Source organism: Trichosurus vulpecula, chromosome X (genome assembly GCF_011100635.1).
Source record: "Trichosurus vulpecula isolate mTriVul1 chromosome X, mTriVul1.pri, whole genome shotgun sequence".
Taxonomy (NCBI): Eukaryota; Metazoa; Chordata; class Mammalia; order Diprotodontia; family Phalangeridae; genus Trichosurus; species Trichosurus vulpecula.
The window spans coordinates 25,638,266-25,662,263 of record NC_050582.1 but is presented as its reverse complement, the minus strand read 5'-3'; the positions used below and the strand labels follow the sequence as shown (position 1 = coordinate 25,662,263).

The 23,998-nt window shown below is 38.7% G+C and overlaps 1 protein-coding gene across 1 annotated transcript in view; it reads right to left on the bottom strand.

Moving 5' to 3' along the window:
* The window catches only part of ABCB7 (ATP binding cassette subfamily B member 7), a 121,138-nt gene that overhangs the window by 10,440 nt on the left and 86,700 nt on the right, over positions 1–23,998 (bottom strand). The window contains exons 7-15 of the mRNA XM_036739956.1: positions 21,932–22,020; positions 21,752–21,839; positions 21,013–21,187; positions 19,727–19,884; positions 19,075–19,238; positions 18,798–18,927; positions 12,438–12,609; positions 4,205–4,308; positions 1,452–1,559 (exon numbers count right to left, since the gene is read on the bottom strand). Of these exons, the coding sequence (XP_036595851.1) occupies positions 1,452–1,559; positions 4,205–4,308; positions 12,438–12,609; positions 18,798–18,927; positions 19,075–19,238; positions 19,727–19,884; positions 21,013–21,187; positions 21,752–21,839; positions 21,932–22,020 (1,188 nt within the window). The remainder of the gene's footprint in view (positions 1–1,451; positions 1,560–4,204; positions 4,309–12,437; positions 12,610–18,797; positions 18,928–19,074; positions 19,239–19,726; positions 19,885–21,012; positions 21,188–21,751; positions 21,840–21,931; positions 22,021–23,998) is intronic.

Below are 23,998 nucleotides of genomic sequence, written 5' to 3'. Positions count from 1 at the left end.
AGTGGCAAACTAGAGAGGTAAGCATAAGCCTGCTAATCCATGCTAACATGATATGTGTAAGAAAAGCTATAACCACACGAATGCACAGCACCAGAATATTTAATAAAGGCAACATACAGCAGACAATATCAGTGCTACTTAAGTGGCAATAATATCAAAGGGATACTTTCCAAGTTTCTAATTTAAAACATTCTGGTACAGATTCCCTAATAGACCACGCAACCACAAATTGGGGACAGGAAAAGTAGTCCATTTTGTAATGAATGGTAATGGTGTTATGATCAAAACAAAAAAAAGATCCAAGGTCTCAGGTGCACAGATAACAGAAATTGATTGTATATACATATCATGCAACGGAATGCTTCACAGGACATTTTATTGGTGTGAATAAACCACAGTGGCCCATAGACCCCACCAAGTAATTTGATATATAAAAGATGAGCAAGAATGCTTCCTCTATCTGTACTCAGGGCTTTGAAAATTATAGGGAATTGATGGGTTTATTTGTTTGATATAAGAGCAAAATAACCATAGAAAAAGCTGAAATGGAAGGTAGAAAGTGAGTAATGGTAGAAATAGTCCAACAGTAAGATTTTTTCCTCCCTTCCTCCATTTACTTGTTCCTCGGGAAGGAGACAAGAGAAATGATAATAATTTCCAAAGGTCACCAATCACAACAGTCTTATGCTGATTTTCAGCACAATTAGATGGCACAATCTTCGAGCAACTCTCTCAAAAGAAATGAAACACGCTGTCATTTTTCCTCCCTTTCCCTCACAATGGCTGGGTTTGAAAATGACCATGCTACATGAGGATAATTTTCTTTTGGGACATCAAGGGTCTAAGGAAAATATGTAACATGGCAAAGATGCCAAATGCTCAGCAGCAGGTTTCACTTTGAGCTGAAGAGGAAACGGAGAAATTAATCATTATACACATTCCCTGTGGAAACTGCTTCTATCATCCCTGCATTTAATCCGGTCCTGTTGGAATTTTTGCCTTCAATACCTTGATACACAATGAGTTATCACATTCTTTCTGGGTGCTGTTACAAAAAATCAGGGAATCTCGGTGGTAGAAAGGACTAGAGAGGTCATCTGGTCCCAAGGCCACATCTACAAATGAAATGCCAAAAGAAGACCTCTCAAAATGGAATTTTGTCATGGTTCAAGCCCAAGGAATTGAGAGGCAGCCTGGCACAGTGCAGAGGGCCTTAGAGGCAGCATCAGAGGAGCTGGGTTCCCATCCCAACTCTGCTATGCTATGCTCAAGTCCCTCAGCTTCCTCATTTTAAAATGAAATGAAGGAAATGGGGTGAATGATCTGGAAGTTCCCTTCTAGCTCTAAAGCTCATCTTATGAATTTCACTTATGAATTTAACTTATGTCTCACCATTAAAACAAATCCCAATGTTCTCAGATGACTAAACTTTGGAAAGTATAATCTCGTACCTGATCCAGGACAATGATTTCATCTGCATCAACCACTGTTGATAATCTGTGTGCAATGAAAATAGATGTTCTATGTTTCACCATGTCCCTCATGGCACTGAGGATATTCTGTAAATTTGGAGATGGAGAGGGAAATAAGATTTAAAGAGGTAAAGGTAAACAGTGTACACACACACACACACACGCACACACACACAAACACACACACATTTCCCTCTCACATATTTCCTGAAGGAAAGTCAGTCCAAGCATTTAACATTGCAAGTAATATTTAACAACTTAGGACAATGACGAATGCCTAAACTATCTGTAGATAGAAGCACAAGGATAAGCACAAGAAAGAAGAAAGGAAGGCCAAACATAAAGATGACAAAGAATAACTCAAAGATTCAAGGCAGGTTACATTTCTCTTGAAAAAATATGTGTATCAAAGATGCCTAAGAAAAAGGAGGTTCCCTATCTTTTAGAAAAATCTTGGTCAACTGGCAACACACAGAGCATTGATGATAAACATACGGTCATCTAGTCAGTGAGAGTAAGAGTGAAATGTGAGGTACCACCCAAATGACAGTGCACATAAAAAGCCCCCAACAGCCAAAAAGGGAGGGGGCGGCAGGGTGGCTGGGGCTTGCAAAGGAAGACTTCTTTGTCCCTAAACTAAGCACCAGTAGGAGTGGAGACTAAGTCATTGTGGTGGTGGTTTTTGTTTTTTTAAACACAAGTTAACTTGCTTTCGAAAACCATTCTGATTACTCGATCTTTCTAGAAAATACATCTAAAGCTTCTGCTTTGTAAGCACAGCTGTATTGTAGAAAAAGTGACCTGTGTTGGGCAAAGTAAAGGCAAACAGGAAAAATACCTTCCAGATATACAGCCCCCAAGAACCCAAGTGTATTACAAAATTATAAATTCTGGCCTACTATATGTGGCTAACTCAGAGAAAGGAGTCTGCATTCTAACAGTAGAGGAACACAAAAAAAAAAAGGCTACAACTATTGACCAATGAATGAAAAAATGATAGTGGGAGATAATGGGGAGGAATAGGAAGGAGAGAAAGCAATTTGCTTTTAGTGGTATCTCTTGCATTTCACTTCGCTACCCTGGCATCCTTATCCCCCTGGAATGAATGTTCAGGGTTCTTCACTGGGCAATATTTATTGGGCAATATTCCAGGGGGCTCCAGTCTGTTCACTTAATAATAGTACCTCTTGCCTACCTAACATTTTAAGGTCTGCAAATATGCACTGAAGCAAGTGATGTGAGTACTATCTGAATTTCACAGATGAGGAAACTAAGGCTCTGTGAGGGAAGTGGCTCCAGTTTGAGGTGAGATTCATACTCAGGTCTCCAGTCTCCAGCACACTAACCACCATGTTACCTGAGGAATTTAAGGCTTTAACACTCCTCCCTTCTCAAATCCCATTATCTACATTTTAACAGGGACTTTCAAACCCCCAGGAATGACTTATGGTGAGAATTTCAAGGTAATTGAGAGGATATATATATATTCATCAAGGTGGAGAACTCTGAACATATTATATTGTATTATGCTTTGTAGGCACCTAACAGGGCACCTAGGTGGTTCAGGGGATAGAGCACTGGACCTGGGGTCAGGAAGACCTGAGTTGAAATCCGGTCTCAGAACCCAGATGGTAAGTCACTTCACCCCCATTTGCCTCAATTTCCTCATCTGAAAATGAGCTGGAGAAGAAAATGGCAAACTACTCCAGTATCTTTGCCAAAAAAACCTCAAATGGGGTCATGGAGAATCAGACCCAGCTGAAAATGACTGAACAATAACAGGCAGCTGACATGGGGATGGCCCTGATCAGGGGTCACTTTAAAGCTACAGTAGAATCCTGGGTTTAATAACATATCCTATAATCCAAACAATTCAGATAAAACTGTGAACCAAATTTTGTCCACTGAAAATTTACCTCCCTACCTAAAAGGCTGTTCCAACAATGGTCAGCCAATGAGACTGGGAGCTTGCTCTATCCCTTAACACCAGATGTCCCCATGTATATTAAATAAGAAGCCAGACAAGTGGGGACAATTTGCAAAACAACATTCACCTATTTTCAGTTCTAGATAAGGAGATCAGTTCATGAAATTACTGTTGCTGCTGAGACTTTTGTATTTAATGCAAGGATGTGCTTACGAAGGCTGATGCAGTTGCCGTGGTAGTGTCATGACATTGGTGTCACAACATCCTGATGTTTCACAGCCCTCCCTGTGAAATGAATATAAATTGATAGCAGCACTGCAGGTTACCGTGTACCTGACTTGCATCTTAGTGAGTTGCTCTATGATGAGCAAGAGGTTTTCTGGTGTGCAGCATGTCACAAGCATTTACATGACTTATTTTAATGAGTGTTAAGTGGCAACCAGACACCTCCATATGAGATGGACAAGAGGCTTCTGCCTCAGTAAGCATGCGAGGCAATTCCAACAGCTTTGGGTGAGGCAGGGTTAGGGCTGCGGCACAGGCTGTCACACAGTTCCAACTGGAGACAAGTTTGCAAATGGACTTGACATTCCTATGTCTGGCTCAATACAACTTGGCAATCTTGAGGCCAACCCAAGGAAAAGGTCTACCTTACTCTGCTCAATGGCACCTCCTACTGACCACTTATACTGGAATGAGATCAAAACCCTAAAGGAATACAACTACTTTACAGTGAGTAACTCCTAAGGCAAAAAAGCCAGGGCACTGGCACAAAGCCCATCTTTCCAAAGTCACCCTAATTTACCTCTTCAGTAATTGAGTCTAATGATGACGTAGCTTCATCATAGAGAATGATAGGAGGGTTCTTCAAAATGGCTCTGGCGATCGCTACTCGCTGTTTTTCTCCTCCTGGCAAAAACGAAAAAAACAAAAACCTCTTATGGTAGGTAAGGGATGGATTAAGGAATGGATATGCATATCACAGCCCCAGAATTTCTGGCCATCGCCAGGTGACAACCTCAACATTCCCCCCCACCGCCCCCGCACTCCTGAATTTAATGACACTGCTCATTTTTAGTTATGGAATCTAAGTTGTAAATGTGAGGCATTTACGGAGGAATGTAAATTTTAAGACAGGATTTTCCATTCCAACAAACAAGTAAGGGAAGTAGGGATGGGAGATTACAACTTTGATTTTAGATTACAATGACAAAATAACAAACAGATGAACACCTTAAGTGTTGTACTAGCAGCCACAAAATAACCAGTGGCAGTATTCTCAGAAACATGTCCATTATATGGTACTTGAGGTTACAGGAGAAATCCTTGAATATATTACAACAACATGCTACAGATAAAGAATTTCAACATTAGAGAACAGATAAAACAGGGAACAAATTAAGTATGATATCTAGAATTTTGAAAAAAAAAAAAGAAATTTGGAGTTTGGTGCTTTATGTTTTAAGACATAAATGTCTGACTAGATCAGACCAATGAGCTACAGGTTCATTTCTGTTTCTGGGAGTCACATAAAACAGTCTTTTACAGTAGAGGTATGTTTTCCACAACATCCTCAAAGATTAGAGATATTTACTGAAGCTTCGCTTTAGAAATTTACAACAGATACAGAACCATATTTTTGGAAAGTTGGAAAGGAGATCCAACCTTCTCATTTTACAGATGATAAAGAAAATTCTGATCCAAAAAGTGAACTGCTCAGTTACAAAACTAGTTATGGCAAGGCCTGGTTATAATGCCCATCTCCTGACTATTGGTCCAGGGGTATTGCCACTATGTCATACTAGCATACATTCCTGCCTATGTACAGCATACTAAGTACAATTTACTAATTTTTTTCTTTTAAGAGTGAAGCACAAGAGAGCATGGAATAGTTTACCTATCAGATCTATGGGAAAGGGAAGAATCCATGACACAAGAGATAGAGAGCATTACAAAATGCAAAATGGATAATTTTGATTACGTTAAACTGAAAAGTTTTTGTGTAAACAAAGCCAATGCAACAAAGATTAGGAGGGAAGCAGAAAATTGGCAGAAAATCTTTACAACCAGTGTCTCTGACAAAGGCCTCATATCTAAAATATACAGGGAACTGAGCCAAATTTATAGGAATAAAAGCCATTCCCCAATTGAGAAATGGTCAAAGGATATGAACAGGCAGTTTTCAGAGGAAGAAATTAAATATATCTATAGACATACGAAAAAATGTTCTAAATCACTATTGATTAGAGAAATGCAAATCAAACCAACTCTTAGGAACCAGATCTCTCCTGTCAGATTGGTTAACATGACAAAACAGGAAAATGATAAATACTGGAGAGGATGTGGGAAAATTGGAACACTGTTACATTGTTGCTGGAGTTGTGAACTGATCCAGCCATTCTGGAGAGCAATTTGGAACTATGCCCAAAGGGCAGTTAAAATGTGTATACCCTTTGACCCAGCAATACCACTCCTAGGGCCATATCCCAAAGAGATCACACAAGTGGGAAAGGGACTCGTATGTACAAAAATATTTATAACAGCTCTTTTTGTGGTAGCAAAGAATTGGAAATCAAGGGGATGCCCATCAATTGGGGAATGGCTGAACAAGTTGCGGCATATGAATGTAAGGGAATACTATTGCGCTATAAGAAATGGGGAAGACATGGACTTCATAATAACCTGGAAAGACCTACATGATATGATGCTGAGTGAGAGGAGCAGAACCAGGAGAACACTGTACACATTCACAGACATTTTGATTCTGTGATGACTAACTTTGATAGACTTGGCTCTTCTCAGCAATACAAGTCTCAAAGACAGCTCCAAAGGATCGTGATGGAAAAAGCTATCTACATCCTGAGAAAGAACTGTGGAGTCTGAATGCAGATTGAGGCAAACTATTTGCTCTCTCTTTTTTTTTTCTCTTCTTTTCTGGTTTTGTTCTTCTCTCTCATGATTCATTCCATTGGTCATAACTGTTCTTTACAACTTGAATACTGTGTAAATAAGTTTAATACGAAGGTTTATATAGAATCTGTATCACACTACATGCCGTCTTGGGGGGGAGAGGAGGGAGGGGAGGGAAGGGAAGAAAATTTGAAACTCAAGAACATGTAGAGCTGAGTGTTGTAAACTAAAAATAAAAAAATCTAATTAAAAAAAAAGTTGGGGCAGAGCCAAGATGGCGGCTGGTAAGCAGGGACTGGAGTGAGCTCGGTACCGAGCCCCTCCAAAAACCTATAAAAAATGGCTCTGAACCAATTCTAGAACGGCAGAACCAACAATACAGCAGAGGGAAGCAGGGCTCCAGCCCAGGACAGCCTGGATGGTCTCTGGGTGAGGTCTATAACGCACGGAGCTGGGAGCTGGGAACGGAGTGGAGCAGAGCCCAGCCTGAGCGACGTGGAACATCCAGACCAGAAGCCGGGCGGAGGGGGCTCTAGCGCCCTGGATTAGTGAGCTGCAGCAGTTATCAGACTCCTTGACCCACAAACACCAAAGACTGCGGAGAAGGTTAGTGGGAAAAGCTGCAGGAGTAGAAGGAGTTCGCTGTTCGGCTTCCAGCCCCAGGGGCAGTGGAGGTGGGGCAGCTACAGCTGTTGTTACTTCCGGCTCCAGGCCCACCTGGTGGGAGGAATTAAGTGGTGGATCAGAGCAGGGGTGCACAGCCTGCAGAAGATCTAAGCCCAGTTCGGGTTGGGGGTTGGGGAAGGAGCACTGCTGGTGTGGCAGAGCTGGCACCTCCCCCCCAAACATGGAACATAGAACTCTGTAGTCTACAAGCAGTCATACTACACTGAAAAACTCAAAGGTCAAGTTAGTTGGCTGGGAATATGGCCAGGCAGCGAAAACGCGCCGAGAGTCAGTCTCAGACTTTGCATTCTTTCTTTGCTGACAAAGAAGACCAAAACATACAGCCTAAAGAAGTCAATAAAGTGCAAGAGCCTACACCAAAAGCCTCCAAGAAAAACATGAACTGTCCCAAGAAAAACATGAACTGGTCCCAGGCCATGGAAGAGCTCAAAAAGGATTTGGAAAAGCAAGTTAGAGAAGTAGAGGAAAAATTTGGAAGAGAAATGAGAAGGATGCGAGAAAACCATGAAAAACAAGTCAATGACTTGCTAAAGGAGACCCAAAAAAATACTGAAAAATACACTGAAGAAAACAACACCTTAAAAAACAGACTAACTCAAATGGCAAAAGAGCTCCAAAAAGCCAATGAGGAGAAGAATGCCTTGAAAGGCAGAATTAGCCAAATGGAAAAGGAGGTCCAAAAGACCACTGAAGAAAATACTACTTTAAAAATTAGATTGGAGCAAGTGGAAGCTAGTGACTTTATGAGAAATCAAGATATTATAAAACAGAACCAAAGGAATGAAAAAATGGAAGACAATGTGAAATATCTCATTGGAAAAACCACTGACCTGGAAAATAGATCCAGGAGAGATAATTTAAAAATTATTGGACTACCTGAAAGCCATGATCAAAAAAAGAGCCTAGATACCATCTTTCAAGAAATTATCAAGGAGAACTGCCCTGATATTCTAGAGCCACAGGGCAAAATAGAAATTGAAAGAATCCATCGATCGCCTCCTCAAATAGATCCCAAAAAGAAATCTCCTAGGAATATTGTTGCCAAATTCCAGAGCTCCCAGATCAAGGAGAAAATACTGCAAGCAGCCAGAAAGAAACAATTTGAATATTATGGAAAAACAATCAGGATAACACAGGATCTGGCAGCTTCTACATTAAGAGATCGAAGGGCTTGGAATGCGATATTCCGGAGGTCAATGGAGCTAGGATTAAAACCTAGAATCACCTACCCAGCAAAACTGAGTATCATGTTCCAAGGCAAAATATGGACTTTCAATAAAATAGAGGACTTTCAAGCTTTCTCAGTGAAAAGACCAGAACTGAATAGAAAATTTGACTTTCAAACACAAGAATCAAGAGAAGCATGAAAAGGTAATCAAGAAACAGAAATTGCAAGGGACTTACTAAAGTTGAACTGATTTGTTTACATTCCTACATGGAAAGATGATGTGTATGATTCATGAGACCTCAGTATTAGGGTAGTTGAAGGGAATATGCATATATATGTATATATATGTTTATGTATATATATATAGGTGTATGTATGTATATATCTATGTGTATATGTATGTATGTGTATATATATATGTATATGTATATGTGTATATATATATATATATATGTAAAAGAGAGAGAGTAGACACAGGGTGAGCTGAAGATGAAGGGAAGATATCTAAAAGAAATAAAATGAAATTAAGGGATGAGAGAGCAACATACTGAGAGAGGGAGATAGGGAAAGATAGAATAGGGTGGATTATCTCGCATTAAGGTGGCAAGAGGAAGCAGTTCTGTGGGAGGAGGGAAAGGGCAGGCAAGGGGGGAATGAGTGAACCTTGCTCTCATCAGATTTGGCCTGAAGAGGGAATACCATACATACTCAGTTGAGTATCTTACCCCACAGGAAAGAAGAGGGAGGAAGATAAAAAAAAATAAAAGGGGGGGGGGGATGATGGAGGAGAGGGCAGATGGGGGTGGAGGTAATCAAAACAAACATTTTGGAAAGGGGACAGGGTCAAGGGAGAAAATTCAATAAAGCGGGATGGGTTGGGAAGGAGCAAAATGTAGTTAGCCTTTCACAACATGAGTATTGTGGAAGGGTTATACATAATGATACACATGTGGCCTAGGTTGAATTGCTGGACTTCTCAAGGAGGGTGAGTGGGAAGGGAAGAGGGGAGAGAATTTGGAACTCAAAGTTTTAAAAACAGATGTTAAAAAAAAAAAAAGTTTTTGCATGCAACTAAAAAATAAGATACACAGGCAATGGGGCGTAGAAATTTATCTTGCCCTACAAGAAAGGAAGGGAAAAGGGGATGAGAGGGGAGGGGGGTGATAAAGGGGAGGGCTGACTGGGGAACAGGGCAACCAGAATATATGCCATCTTGGAGTGGGGGAGGAGGGTAGAAATGGGGAGAAAATTTGTAATCCAAACTGTTGTGAAAATCAATGTTGAAAAACAAATATGTTAAATAAATAAATTTAAATTTAAAAAAAAAATAAAAAAATAAAAAAAAAAGTGAAGTGCCTCAGGGTCAACATTCAGAATATGATGAAGTATTGCAGGTGGAGATACAGATTGCAAAAGGGAGTGGTCTGAAAGTGTATTGATGCTAGGAAGTACTCCAAAGAGAAATTTCGAAAGTAAGTCCCTAACAATTTATTTTACAGTTTACCATCTATTCATTTTGTTACAACCACAACACCTGACCACAGCCTGGGACTACCTTGAGGATAACCAACCACACCAGCTAAAGGAGGGCAGTCCCCACTTACACTATCTACATTAGTCAAAACATTCTCCAATACACCAAAGCACATTCTATACAATGGTTGAGCTTTCCTATCTCCTGCTAGATTCCTTGGTGAATGTCTCATATGCCAACCCAGTTCTTGAACCCTTCTCCAGAATTCTTTTTGGGGGCCATATGCAGACTACTATGTATATCCTTCAGATCCCTCTGCCCTCAGAACCCAGCTTTCTCTTATCTCTAGGTAGGAGCTAGCTAAGTTTCTTATTCCATTATCACTACTTTCCAAGGCTCCTTTTCTCCTGAACTCCACTGTGTTCTTCTCTTCATTAGGGTAGTTTGCTTAAGTCCTAAATTACCAGTAATTCATCTCCTTGTCAACACGAACACTCAAGCAAAGCTACAGATGTTGTACAGAAGACTCTTGCATTGCTTAGAAGGCCTGACCAGATAACCTAGAATCATAGAATATCAAAGCTTGAAAAAAACCTTAGAGACCATTTACTACAAATCTCTTCTTTTACACAGGTAAAAACTGAGGTCCAGAGAGAAGAAACTGATCTTTAAGGGCCTTTTCAACTCTTAAGATTCTATGACCCTATGAAGGATTAGAGTATGGACTCCTATTTCTCCTGAAAACAGAAGGGAGAATTTGTCTGAGCTGCATTAAGGTCCACTGGATGGCCAACGATATGGGAAAGGACATGTCTTTATACTTTTCCTCCAGAAATGTAATATTAAAAAAACTTCAAAATAATTCCAAGCTAGCATTATAATAAAAAAAGCAATATAATAAACTTGGCAAAGCTACACCCAAATGTCTCTGAGCCTCCTTTCACTAATGTCCTACTCTGTGCAACATTGCAGCTTGGAACTAACTTTCCTACAAACAAGGTTTTCTATAAGCAAGGCCAGGGCAGCTCAGGCACTGAGGCTGAACTGTGTGAGGACTCACCTAGCTAAGTTCAGAAAGGCCCATTACCAACTGAGGCTGAACTGTATGACTGTCATGTCTTGTATGAAGACTGGCCTAGCTAAGTTCAGAAAGGCTGGCTACTGGATGATGAATGTTTTCTGCTTCAACAACTCACAAAGACTAATACAGGGAAAGGCTGTGATCACACCGATGATCCTTGGATGACTTGGATGACTTATAAAATTGGTGGCACCTCCCCAAATTCCCCTAGCACCTCCTGGGAGAGACTATGGCTGTGGACTGCTGCACATACAATGTCAGACTTGATTGGGCAAAATGCCGCCCAATCAACAGGTTCACAAATACAAAAGGTCTATAACACAGACAGGAAAAAACAAAGCAATCTCAATCTCTCTCTCTCATATGTGTGTGAGATTGTGTGGAGTTGGAGCCGGGGGACCAGAGATTTGCCTCTTATTCACTGTGTGACTTTAGGCAAATCACATCCCTCTGTAAAATGAAGGGGTTGTACTAGGTTTTTCTACTAGGATTTCGAAGGCTTTCGACAACCCTAGATACTCTGATCCTATGTAACACAAGACTAGATTGAGCTCTGGAACCTAGGAACAAGGGGCCATGTGGCAAAGGAAGGAAGCTAGGAAGAAGAAAAGTTTTTCCCCCATTACTGGATGCATAACCATTCCCAGGGCAAAATCTAGAAATCAATGGATTTTACCTTTGGAACTCACCTACCTCTCTCAGTGGCTCTTGCTGGCTTAAGCCTGCAACTACAATAACCTTGCTCAAGTCAGCCCTATACACGATTTGTTCCCAAAAGTGTTCTACCGCCTCCTTCCCCTTCTCTATGCTCAGCTCCTCTTACCCAATCAAAAACCACATTCCAGGAGTACAGTGCCCATAGGTGTCAGAAAGAAAACAATCAATTTCCATAAGACCATTTCTTCATTTGTAAAATAGAGATAACAATAAAAACTGAAGTATTTCAACACAAACATCGGAATGTGATATTCCATAGGTATTTACATTTTAAGAGGCTGCTTACTAAACAAAATGGATCTCCAGCATAATTTCCATCTGTGTAACAAAGTGAAATAAATGTGAGAAATGTGGGAGCCAATGGGACCATCCAGTAGGCAGGTGAGCTCAGCTGAGTCTGCCCCTAGGCTCAGTGCCTCAAAGGTGCTGCTGCTGATTTCTGCAGCTCCTTACACTGCTCTCTGAGCCCAGAGAGTTTCTAGAAGCTCCAGGTGTTTCACAATGGCTCCTATGGTAATGGCAGTTCTAATGGGTTACTTAGAAGTTCAGAGGCTGCCCAAACCATGATGACAGTTACAATGTTTTCCATCAGATCATCATTCTCTTCCCTGCTACTCTCCCAGGCAAATAACAAGCTCAGCTTTCCCTTACTGATTATGTAGCTTATAGGTCAATTAAGAGGTAATGACATGATCATATCATTAACTGACTCATGGTGCAAGGGGGGAAGGGGAGAGGGGTAGAGGGGAAGGGCAAGATAGTCTATAATTTTTGAAGACTACATATATTTAACTTTTTAAAAATGTCGAGTTAATTAGTACTGTTTTTGTGTTTTTTGGATGACCTAAATTCTTATTTTGAACCCAGTCATATACCACCAAATAACCAAGAAAAGACTGGGGTTGGATGATTTTGATTTTGTTTTGTGTGGTAAGGAGGTGGCCGCGGGGGGCATGTTGACACTGACACTGACAAAAAGAGTCTAAAGAACTGAAAGTTACCAGAAAGCTTGAGCCCTCGTTCCCCAACTTGTGTGTTATATCCGTGAGGCATCCGAAGAATAGCATCATGGATTCCAGCCAATTTTGCTACTGCATAAAGCTCCTCAGCTGAAGCATTCATGTTTCCATACAAGAGATTGTAATAGATGGTGTTATGGAAGAGAACAGCATCCTAGGGCAAATACGGAAAAAAATGTTAACAAAGAAAAGGTACTTAAAACACAGGAAATAACAGAGAAACTATGGGACTGTTCTTTTGGGATACGTTTGTGTTACCTGTGGGGGAAAAATTCTATCTGGCAGGCCTTAGTCAAACTATAAAAATTTCAAGCATTTGTTTAGTGAGGGACTATATAAAGTGTTTGTTAGATGCTTCGCTACGGATTACTGGGATAACCTAAAGTTGTTTTACTTTAAAAAGGCAAGTATCTGCTTTTACATCTTCTAAATTCTTTTTCATCTCCAAAAGGTTGGAAGGCTATCATCAAACAAGGAGAACCACAATCTACCTATTATTTGATATAAACAACAGTAATGTGAGAAGCATTATAGTCTTCCTCAGCTTCATCATCACCCTAAGGTATGGTTTTAGGTATTTAAAATAGTAATTCTGCCATTAATACTCACATCTCTTATACTGCCATAATTAATGCTCACACTGGAATGGACTGAACATCTGACCTGGAGACACAGAAGCCTAGATCTTGAAGCCCAACTAAGCCAAGCTGTGTCACCTCATCTCTCTAAACATCACTTTCTCATTTATTTTTTTTTATAGTTTTTTTATTTATTTTTAGTTTACCACACACGGTTCTACATAGTTTTGAGTTCCAGATTTTCTCCCCTCCCTCCCCACTCCCTCCCCAAGACGGCATGGAATCTCATATAACTGTCATGTATAACTTCGCATTGAATTAATTTATGCACTAGTCAAGTTGTGGAGAAGAATTTTGACCAATGGAATGAATCATGAGAAAGAAGAAACAGAACCAAAAAAAAAACCAACCCAAAAACAAAAACAAAAGAGAAGCAAAAAAGGAGAGCATGTAGTGCGCCTCGATCTGTATTCAAACTTCACAGTTCTTTCTCTGGATGAAGATAGCATTCTCCATCTTGAGTCCCCTGGAGTTGTCCTTGCCCCTTAGGTTGCTGAGAAGAGCGCAGTATATCAGGGTTGGTCCTCACGGGATCCATATATCTGTGGCTGTGCACAACATTCTCCTGGCTCTGCTCCGCTCACTCAGCATTATGTCGTGTAGGTTTTTCCAGGTTGTTACGAAGTCTGCATCATCCCCATTTCTTATGGCACAATAGTATTCCATCACCTTCATATACCACAGCTTGTTCAGCCATTCCCCAATTGATGGGCATCCCTTTGATTTCCAATTCTTGGCTACCACAAAAAGAGCTGCTATAAATATCCTTGTACATATGGGTCCTTTTCCCGCTTGTGTGATTTCTTTGGGATACAACCCTAGAAGTGGTATTGCTGGGTCAAAGGGTATGAGGGGGGATGGTCAGAAGGGAGAGGAGAAGTAGCAAGTGGGTAACGGTAAGATAAGGGAGGGGAATAAAGAGGGAGGGTTAACTGAGGAAAGTGGCGGTCAAAAGCAAAACTTTGTTGAGGAGGAGAAGGGGAAAGGGAGAAATAAAAGCATAAACAGGGGGAATTAGGATGGAGAAAAAGACACAGATAGAAATCATAACCCTGAACGTGCAGGGGATGAACATTCTCACAAAACAGAAGCAGATAGCAGAATGGATTAAAAACCATAATCCTACAGTATGCTGTTTACAAGAAACGCATTTGAAACAGGGGGATACACATAGGGTAAAGGTAAAAGGCTGGAGTAAAATATATTGTGCCTCAGCTAAAGTAAAAAAAGCAGGTGTAGCAATCCTAATCTCAGACAAAGCAAAAGTAAAGATAGATTTAATTAAAAGAAATAAGGAAGGACATAATATCCTGCTAAAAGGCACCTTAAACAATGAAGAAATTTCATTGCTTAACATATATGCACCAAGTGGTAAGGCACACAGATTCTTAGAGGAGAGGTTAAGGGAGTTACAGGAAGAAATAGACAGCAAAACTGTAATATTGGGAGACCTCAACCTCCCCCTTTCTGAACTTGATAAATCTAACCTCAAAATAAATAAGAAAAAAGTTAAGGAGGTAAACAGAATTTTAGAAAAGGCACATATGATAGACCTCTGGAGAAAACTGAATGGGGATAAAAAGGAATATACTTTCTTCTCAAAAGTACATGGCACATACTCAAAAATTGACCATGTACTAGGGCATAAAAACCTCACAGTCCAGTGCAGAAAAGCAGAAGTAGTCAATGCATCCTTTTCAGATCATGATGCAATAAGAATCATTTTCAATAAAGTACCATGGAAAAATAAGCTAAAAACTAATTGGAAACTAAATAATTTAATTCTAAAGAATGAGTGGGCCAAAGAACAAATCAGAGAAACAATTAATAATTTCATTCAAGAGAATGACAATAATGAAACAACATACCAAAATTTATGGGATGCAGCAAAAGCAGTTCTTAGGGGAAGTTTTATATCTCTAAAGGCCTACATGAATAAAATAGGGAAAGAGGAAATCAATGATCTGGGCATACAGCTGAAAAAGCTAGAAAAAGAGCAAATTGAAAACCCCCAATTAAATACCAAATTAAAAATAATGAAAATCAAAGGAGAGATTAATAAAATTGAAACCAAGAAAACTATTGAATTAATAAATAAAACAAAGAGCTGGTTTTATGAAAAAACCAATAAAATTGATAAACCTTTGGCCAATTTGATTAAAAAAAAGAAGAAAATCAAATTACCAGTATCAAAAATGAAAAGGGTGAGGTCACCTCTAATGAAGAGGAAATCAAAACAATAATTAGGAATTATTTTGCCCAACTGTATGCCCATAAATTTGACAACCTTAGAGATATGGATGAATATCTACAAAAACATAAACTGCCCAGACTAACAGAGAAGGAAGTGAAATTTCTTAATAACCCCATATCAGAAAAAGAAATTGAGCATGCCATCAATGAACTCCCTAGGAAAAAATCTCCAGGGCCAGATGGTTTTACATGTGAATTCTATCAAACATTTAAAGAACAACTAATTCCAATACTTTGTAGACTATTTGGGAAAATAGGTGAAGGAGTCCTACCAAATTCTTTTTATGACACAAATATGGTACTAATACCCAAACCAGGTAGAGTTAAAACAGAGAAAGAAAATTATAGACCAATTTCTCTAATGAATATTGATGCAAAAATTTTAAATAAAATATTAGCAAAAAGATTGCAGCAACTCATTACGAGAATAATACACTATGACCAGGTAGGATTTATTCCAGCAATGCAAGGTTGGTTCAATATTAGGAAAACTATTAGCATAATTGACCATATCAACAACAAAACTAGCAGAAACCATATGATCATCTCAATAGATGCAGAAAAAGCCTTTGACAAAGTACAACACCCATTCCTATTAAAAACACTAGAAAGCATAGGAATAAGTGGAACCTTCCTCAAAATTATAAATAGCATCTACCTAAAACCATCGACAAGCATTATTTGCAATGGGGATAAACTAGATGCATTCCCAATAAGATCAGGGGTGAAACAAGGATGTCCATTATCACCCCTATTATTCAATTTGGTACTAGAAACATTAGCTGTAGCAATAAGAGAAGAAAAAGAAATTGAAGGAATTAGAATAGGAAAAGAAGAAACTAAATTATCACTTTTTGCAGATGATATGATGATTTATCTAGAGAATCCTAGAGAATCAAGTAAAAAACTACTTGAAATAATAAACAACTTTAGCAAAGTTGCAGGATATAAAATAAACCCACATAAATCCTCAGCATTCCTATACATTACTGACAAAGCCCAACAGCAAGAGATAGAAAGAGAAATTCCATTCAAAGTTACTGAAGGCACTATAAAATATTTGGGAGTCTATTTGCCAAGACAAACCCAGGGCCTATATGAACATAACTATGAAACACTTTTCACGCGAATAAAATCAGATCTAAATAAATGGAAAAATATCAGTTGCTCATGGTTAGGCCAAGCTAATATAATAAAAATGACAATTTTACCTAAATTAATCTATCTATTTAGTGCCATACCAATCAAACTACCAAAAATTTTTTTTACTGACCTGGACAAAATAATAACAAAATTCATTTGGAAAAACAAGAGGTCTAGAGTATCTAGGATATTAATGAAAAGACATGCTAGAGAAGGTGGCTTAGCCACACCAGATATTAAACTGTACTACACAGCAGCAGTCATCAAAACTGCCTGGTACTGGTTAAGAAACAGGGGTGTGGATCAGTGGAATAGGATAGGTACACAAGTAGGAGAAATCAACAAGTTTAGCAATCTACTCTTTGATAAACCCAAAGAGACCAGCTTCTGGGCTAATAATTCACTATTTCACAAAAACTGTTGGGAAAATTGGAAAATGGTAGGGCAAAAACTGGGCATAGACCAATATCTTACACCATATACCAAAATAAAGTCAAAATGGGTTCATGATTTAGGAGTAAAAGCTGATACTATAAGTAATTTGGGAAAGCAAGGAATAGTTCACTTTCTCATTTATAAAAAGAGAATAATACTCTTTTACCTCTACCACACCTCACAAGGTTGTTGTGAGGAAAGGACCACGTGTTAAATAAAACAGGAGCTATTATCTCCAAAGAATTCAAGTTTTACATACATTAAATATATTTTCTTCAAGATGATTGAAGTAAAATCATTGTAGAGTCCTAAACAATAAAACCTGAGGCATATGGATAAAACCAAGGAGAACCACACATGTTAAGTGATTTGTTCAAGATAAGAATTTTCTGATTCTAAGGGCTTATCATGTATAATGTAACAATCATCACCATGCTGCATTCTACAAATCCCTTTTCAATACCTCATCATGGCATGGTGATAGTCCTAAGTTCTCTAAAGGTTTTGCCAGCAAACACATGATCTGGGGGATTCTATCAACTTGGAAAGGTTTCAGACATGGGGATGATGATGGACTATGTGTTTGTCATCTAAAGACCTGGCAGACACAAAGAGAAATTCTTCACTAGAAGGCCAGCTAATCAAATGATAAGACTTTTTTTTGGCCACAGCAACTAATAAAGACTGCCTCCTAAAGCACTGAAGCATTGTGATTTGTGTCAGTAGACACACTGATAAAATTACAAATCTTTTGACTTATCTTCAAAAACCATTAATTAATATTGTACCTCCTTTTTGTTTCTAAGATTCAAAATTTTAAAAAAGCCTTTGTTGTTATCTTTTTTTTTTTAAAATCACCTCCATTTTCTGATATATTACAGCCATCCTTTATAATGAAGAAGTTTGAAAAGGGGGGGAAAGGGAGCAATTCAGCAACACTAACAAATATATTCAAGATTCAAATTTATATTGATCCTCCACTTCTGACTCCTAGCTTAGAGGGCTTGGAAGAAAGAGCTTCCCAATCCCCATGAGGTTACCTCTTTCTTGTTTTTTCAGGATCTTTTATCTTCTCTATGAATTCTTTCTTGATAAAAAAAAAATGAGAAGAACTCTTCCCAGTGCTTTCACAAACAAGTACACCACTCTATCATACCAACAGACTTCAATCTGTGTTCATAGAGGGAGAGAGGAAGTCACAGGATCATAGATTTAGGGTTGGAAAAAATCTTAGAGGCCATCTGGTCCAAGCGTCTCATTTTACAGATGAACAAACTGAAGCTCAGAGAGGTGGAGAGACTTGCTCAAGGTCATGCAGCCTGTGTATGTCAGAGGCAAGATGTGAACCTAAATCTTCCTTACTCTAAGTCTAGTACACCGTGCACTACAACATATTACTTCTCCCTATTCTTCACAGAAAAAAAAATTTAGTAAGAGCATGGACAATTGCTTTTCTAACTTAATTCTCTAAAAAAGTAATATTTTCTTACATTGAAAACACAAAGTGGTAGCTGCCAAATTATCGGGCTGTCCCAGATTTTCATTATGTCTATAACTGTTCCAAATAAGTTGTGCGACTTGGTTGGGACTTGGAAAATCTTTTTTTATTTAGTATTTTATTTTTCCCCAATTACATATAAAAACAATTTTTAACATTCATTTTTCAAATTTTGAGTTTGGAAATCTTTTCAGATCGCTTTTGGTTATTAATTTTTTTGTCCATGAAATTTGACCTCTAGTGCTGAAGTGCCTTAGGACACCCCGTTTTCCTTGCTTTGACTACTGTTGAACATTTGCTCACACAACAGCACATTATTTTTTCTCTTTATGATGAATATAGGCAAAGACCACACATTTAAAAGGAAAAATGTACCTGAGGCACCACTCCCACAGCTTTCCTTAGGCTCTCCAGGCTGACATCTTGGATATTCTGACCAGCAATATAAATGTTACCATTCTGGGGCTCAAAAAAGCGAAATAGCAATCTCACTATTGTGCTTTTTCTGAAATTGGGAAAGAAACAAAAAAGGCAAGATAGTTTAAGTCCAATTGGCATATAGTAGACATTTTCCAAGTGACTGTAATGATGTTATAGTGGAGAAAAGTCACATTGGGAAATCAATGATGCAGAATTTTCTAAAGTTACCCACCCTGACCCACTACCTCCTACAATGGCCACTTTCTTTCCTGCAGGGACTTCAAATGATACTCCATCCAGGACTTTCTGACCCGCAATGTATTCAAAATGTACATTATCAAAAGCCACCGAAGCTGTCTGTGGTGTAATCTGAAGGGGAAGTGCCATCTCTTTGTCCTAGCAGGAAAGAGAAAAAAAAAAAAACAACACACCACTTTACCCACCGCTTAGCATCCAACTATGAAGAAAATGTTCTATTTCACACAGCTAAAAAAAGAAAATAATGGGGAAAGAAAAGAGGAAGAAGTAAAGAGGCTTTTAAAAGAGTCTCATTCTCTTCCCCATTAAATGGCAGAAAAATTCCTTATTGAACACTGTTTCTAAGCAACTTTTTTCCATCACAAATTCTGCATCATTCATTATAAACAAAAGAAAACCAAGCGCATAATACAAATACTTAAGTCAAGTCTAAACGAAATGAACCCCAAGCTAGCCTTTGCATAAAGCTCCTTCCCAATATGAAAGAAAAGGCTACTATATAGTCCACTTAACTCATCTGGTAAAGAAGAAATTAATCAGCTCAGCCAGTGAAAAAGGATGATTTCCCTAGTATAATTCTATTCATGGGATGAGACTTAAACACTTCAAAAGAATAAAGTACTTACTTTAATTTGTGTGTCTACCTTGAGTAGTGTAAACAGAGTGTTCATATCGATGAGTGCTTGTCTAGTCTCTCGGTACACAGTTCCCAGAAAGTTCAGAGGCAGTGAAAGCTGAAAAAGCAGCCCATTCACCATTACAAGATCTCCAACGGTAAGGGCCCCTCAAAATAAAAAGGATTTAGAGGAAGAAAAGAAAGAATGAATTTAGGTGACATTTTCCCAGCTGAGAGAAGCTTAATGTTCTGGCATACAGTTCAAAGCACAGTAAACTGGCAAACTTTTGGCCTATTCATATTTCCAAGTCTATGACTTTTATTCAGCAACCATATGAACTCCCTACTAGGTGCATATCACTGCACCCTAGCACAACAGTGGGAGTTACATACAGAGATAATTAAGACTAGGTTGCTGTCTCATGGAAGCTATAGGATAATTTTGTATAGGTTAAGCATAAGACAGAAAAGTTTACCATCCAAATATTATGAAACATAAAATTATGGGAGAGATTGGGGCAAAGAGAGAAATAAAATCCTTTTCTTTTCTCCAAAAGACATAATTCATGCATAGTGTTGCCTGGTTGCTTACTGATGTAAGCTAGCAACACATATTCAGGGCCTGTGAGAACATGAGGAGATGTTAAAGGATCAGTGATTAAGTCTTATTTTATTTATGACTTAACTCATGTTTGGGAATGCCATACCTACTATCAAGGTTATAACAAATGAATGAAATGATGGGGATGAAGAGTACTTGCAAGAAACCTTGAAAATGGGGCAACTGAAACAGAGAAAAGATGTCCAGGACTCAGAGAAAGAACATTACCTCTCTTTTATTGTGCCCCATTTAAAAAAATTAGTTGTTATTGGCTCCTTTGTTTTGACCATGGCCCATTTTAAATCTTGTGATCTAATTATCAAATTCGATAACCTGGCAGGCCAAGAGGATAAATGAGAAACCTTGGTAGTTCATAAAAAGCTCTTGTCATATAAGACCCGGATGTTTTAGACACACAATAGAGACAAACAGTAAAGCCAGCTAATAGCGAAGTCAACGCCCCTCTAATGTAGTAGAGGATGTAGTATTAGGTTAAAAAAAAAGTTGTTAAAGGAAAAGCATCATAAACAATCAGGAAAACATATTCCATTTCAACCAAGAAGAATTCCCTAATTATATTAAGGTTGGTCTTTGTTACACACATTTCACAGTCAGCAATGGCATATGTAGCCCTTATATTTGTCTTTGTTCATAAAGACAAAAAGTAGAAGGCAGAAGGTAAAGGTATCCATTACCTGCCATAATTCCATGACTGGCAAGAACCATTATTGTTGTTAGGCCAACACTGAAAATAGCATTTTGTCCAAAGTTGAGCATAGCCAGGGTAGAAGTGCTCTTCAGTGATGCTGTCTCATAAGACTTCAAGAATCCATCATATCTCTGTGCTTCATACTTTTCATTATTAAAATACTACAGGATATACAAGGACAATTACCTTGAGAAAGAGCATATATGCCCCCAACTGACATATCAGCAAACACAATTTGCAATCTGTATCCTGAAATCCTTGGGACACTTGCTCAATCACTGACTACCAGATACAACACGATGCTATACTTTCCCCAACTTTCTAAGCCTAATTTTAACCACTGTTTCTAGCTATTCCTGCATGTTGTCATAGGTACACTTTCAAGTTGATCTTTATAGGCCATTAGACATAAAAAACTCTGGCTCTTTAACATAGAGAATAGCATGTGAAAGATGCCTGAAGAACCAGCTATGTTTTCATTCTGAATCAAGTTGGTCATCATACTTTCACCACTTAGAAATTCATTTAAAAGGTGAAATTTTAAGATGGCACCAAACTAAAAATAAGGCACTCCCCAAGGAAGAGGCACCTTTCATCAAAAATGATCATTTCACCAGTCCAATTGATATTCCACAACATTCCTTGAAAATCGGGGAGATATCTGACTTGCACTAGGTCTTAGGAACAGAGCTCAATGTAGACAAAAGCATCAATTCGTGCATTACCTTCACAGTTTCATAGTTCAGCAGTGAGTCTATGGCAGCATTACCTGCATCATTATCTGCCTTGTTCATTTCTATTCTAAATTTAGTTCTGTAAAACAAAAATGGGCAAAGCCATGAACAATCTGTTCCACCAAGGGAATATATCTCTAAATCCCAACTGCCTTCTGGGGCATAGCTTACCTCCAGCGTGTGACTGCAACTGTGTAAGCCGTGTATGCACTCAATGTTCCCAAGGTGACAAGTGCAAACTGGGCACCACATTTGTAATACTGGGGGAGGAAAAGAGAAACAAGAAATAGGTACTGTTCCTTGTAGAAAACAAACTCACTTCCTGCCAAGATGTATGTCTAAACAAGAGGCAGGCTGCTGAGTTCCTGTATATCTACTCCAGCAAAATCCCGAAGTTCACATCAGATCAAGTAATGCCCAAGAAATCCAAAGAGAAATGGCAGTGATTTCTTCTGCTCCAATACTATTAAAAAAAAAAAAAGTCAGCCAGAAGCCTGAGGGCAATATTAAGGGAGGGGCCTCTAGTAAAGCAAGAACCAAGCCAATCAGAGAAGGCCAGGGACAATTCTGCAGTAGCCTGCAACACTCTGAATCCTGATGCAGCAGTCAGTGACTAGCTTGGTGCTGATGAGCTCAGTGACTCAGCACTCAGACCAGGAGAGCACAGGCCCAGGGACTCTGTGGTCTCTCCCTATTACTCTGTCTTTAGATGCCAGAGAAGGCCTGTAAGACCTCTGAACCTCAATGATCCAGGCAAGCCTAAAAAAATGGAAGATAGAGGTCAGCTCCAGGGGAATCAAGGCAAGACCAAGCAGGGCTTGACTACCCCACCCAAAGGCACAACAGTAGAGTAGAAGCTATTCCAGGAACAAAGCCCCAATTTAGGAATTAAAGCTAGAGAGATGAGTAAATCAAACACTGACTACCATCAAAAATAGTTACAAATCTAACCCCATAATAACTGTAAACAGATACTAAAAGGAAAAAGTGGATTTTCCACAAGGACTACATGAATACATAGAAGTGAACCATTAAAAGAATGAAATAAAAGTTGTCATTCAGTCATTTTTCAGTCATGTATGACTCTTCATGACCCTATTTGGGGTTTTCTTGGCAAGGATACTAATGGAAAAAAGTGGAAGGAGAAAAAAAGATTAAAAGCAAAAGTGGTAAACTTTACGTAATAAAAAGAATCCCTAAAAACTAGACTAGAACAAAGAGAAATCAATGACTCTATGAGAGAAAAAAAAATTTAAAAATTGAAGAAAATAGATGAAAATGTAAGATACATGTCATTAAAAACAAATGACCTTGTAAACTGGTCAAGGAGAGGATATTTTAAAATCATTTAAAAGCCATGATATCCCCTTCCCCCTCCCCCCTCAAAAAAGTCTGGATACTATTTCAAGAAATCACAAATGAAAACTGTCCAGATCTATTAGAACCAGAGAGCAAAGTAAAAACAGAAAGAATCCACAGAACATCTCCTGAAAGGAATGCCAAAAGGAAAAGTCCCAGAAATGTCACAGCCAAAATTCAGAGTTCCCACATCAAAGAAAAAATACTTCAGGAATGAACCGAAGTTCAGGACCACACAAGACTTGGGAATTTACTTAAAAAAAAAAAAACAAGCCAAAAACCAAAAACCCAAGAGATCTTGGAATACACATTATTCCAAAAGGCAAAAGTTAAAGGCCTACAATCAAGAATAATTTACCTGAAAAATTGAGTATAACCCTACAGCAAAAGAATGGATCTTTAATAGAACAGAAGACTTGTAAGCATTCTTGATAAAAAGACTAGAGATGAACTGAAACTCTGAAACACAAACACAAGAGAGTCCGGAAAAACCTAGAAACTTGGCAAATTTATTTGAGCAATGAGAAACTTTTTATGATGATGTGCTAATATTCTAGTCGGTGGGGTTTCAAAAGGGTGCCTTCAAAACCTTAATGTCTTCAAAGGGTACTGAGAGCGTTAAATAAGAAACACAGAGTTCTTTGAACGTGGATTGGTTCTGTTCAGGGGGTTTGAAGAGGGGAAGAGAAGGGAAGGTAAAAGAAGGAAGATATTAATGTAGAAAGGAGGAAAGAGGAGGACCTTGCCATTTCTCATAACTGAAGTACATGAGACTATATAAACATGGAGGAAGGAGTGGGAAGGAATGAGCACCAGATGTACCTCACTCCTTCTAAAACTGACAAAGGAGAGCTGAACACACAAGAGTTTGGTGTGGAA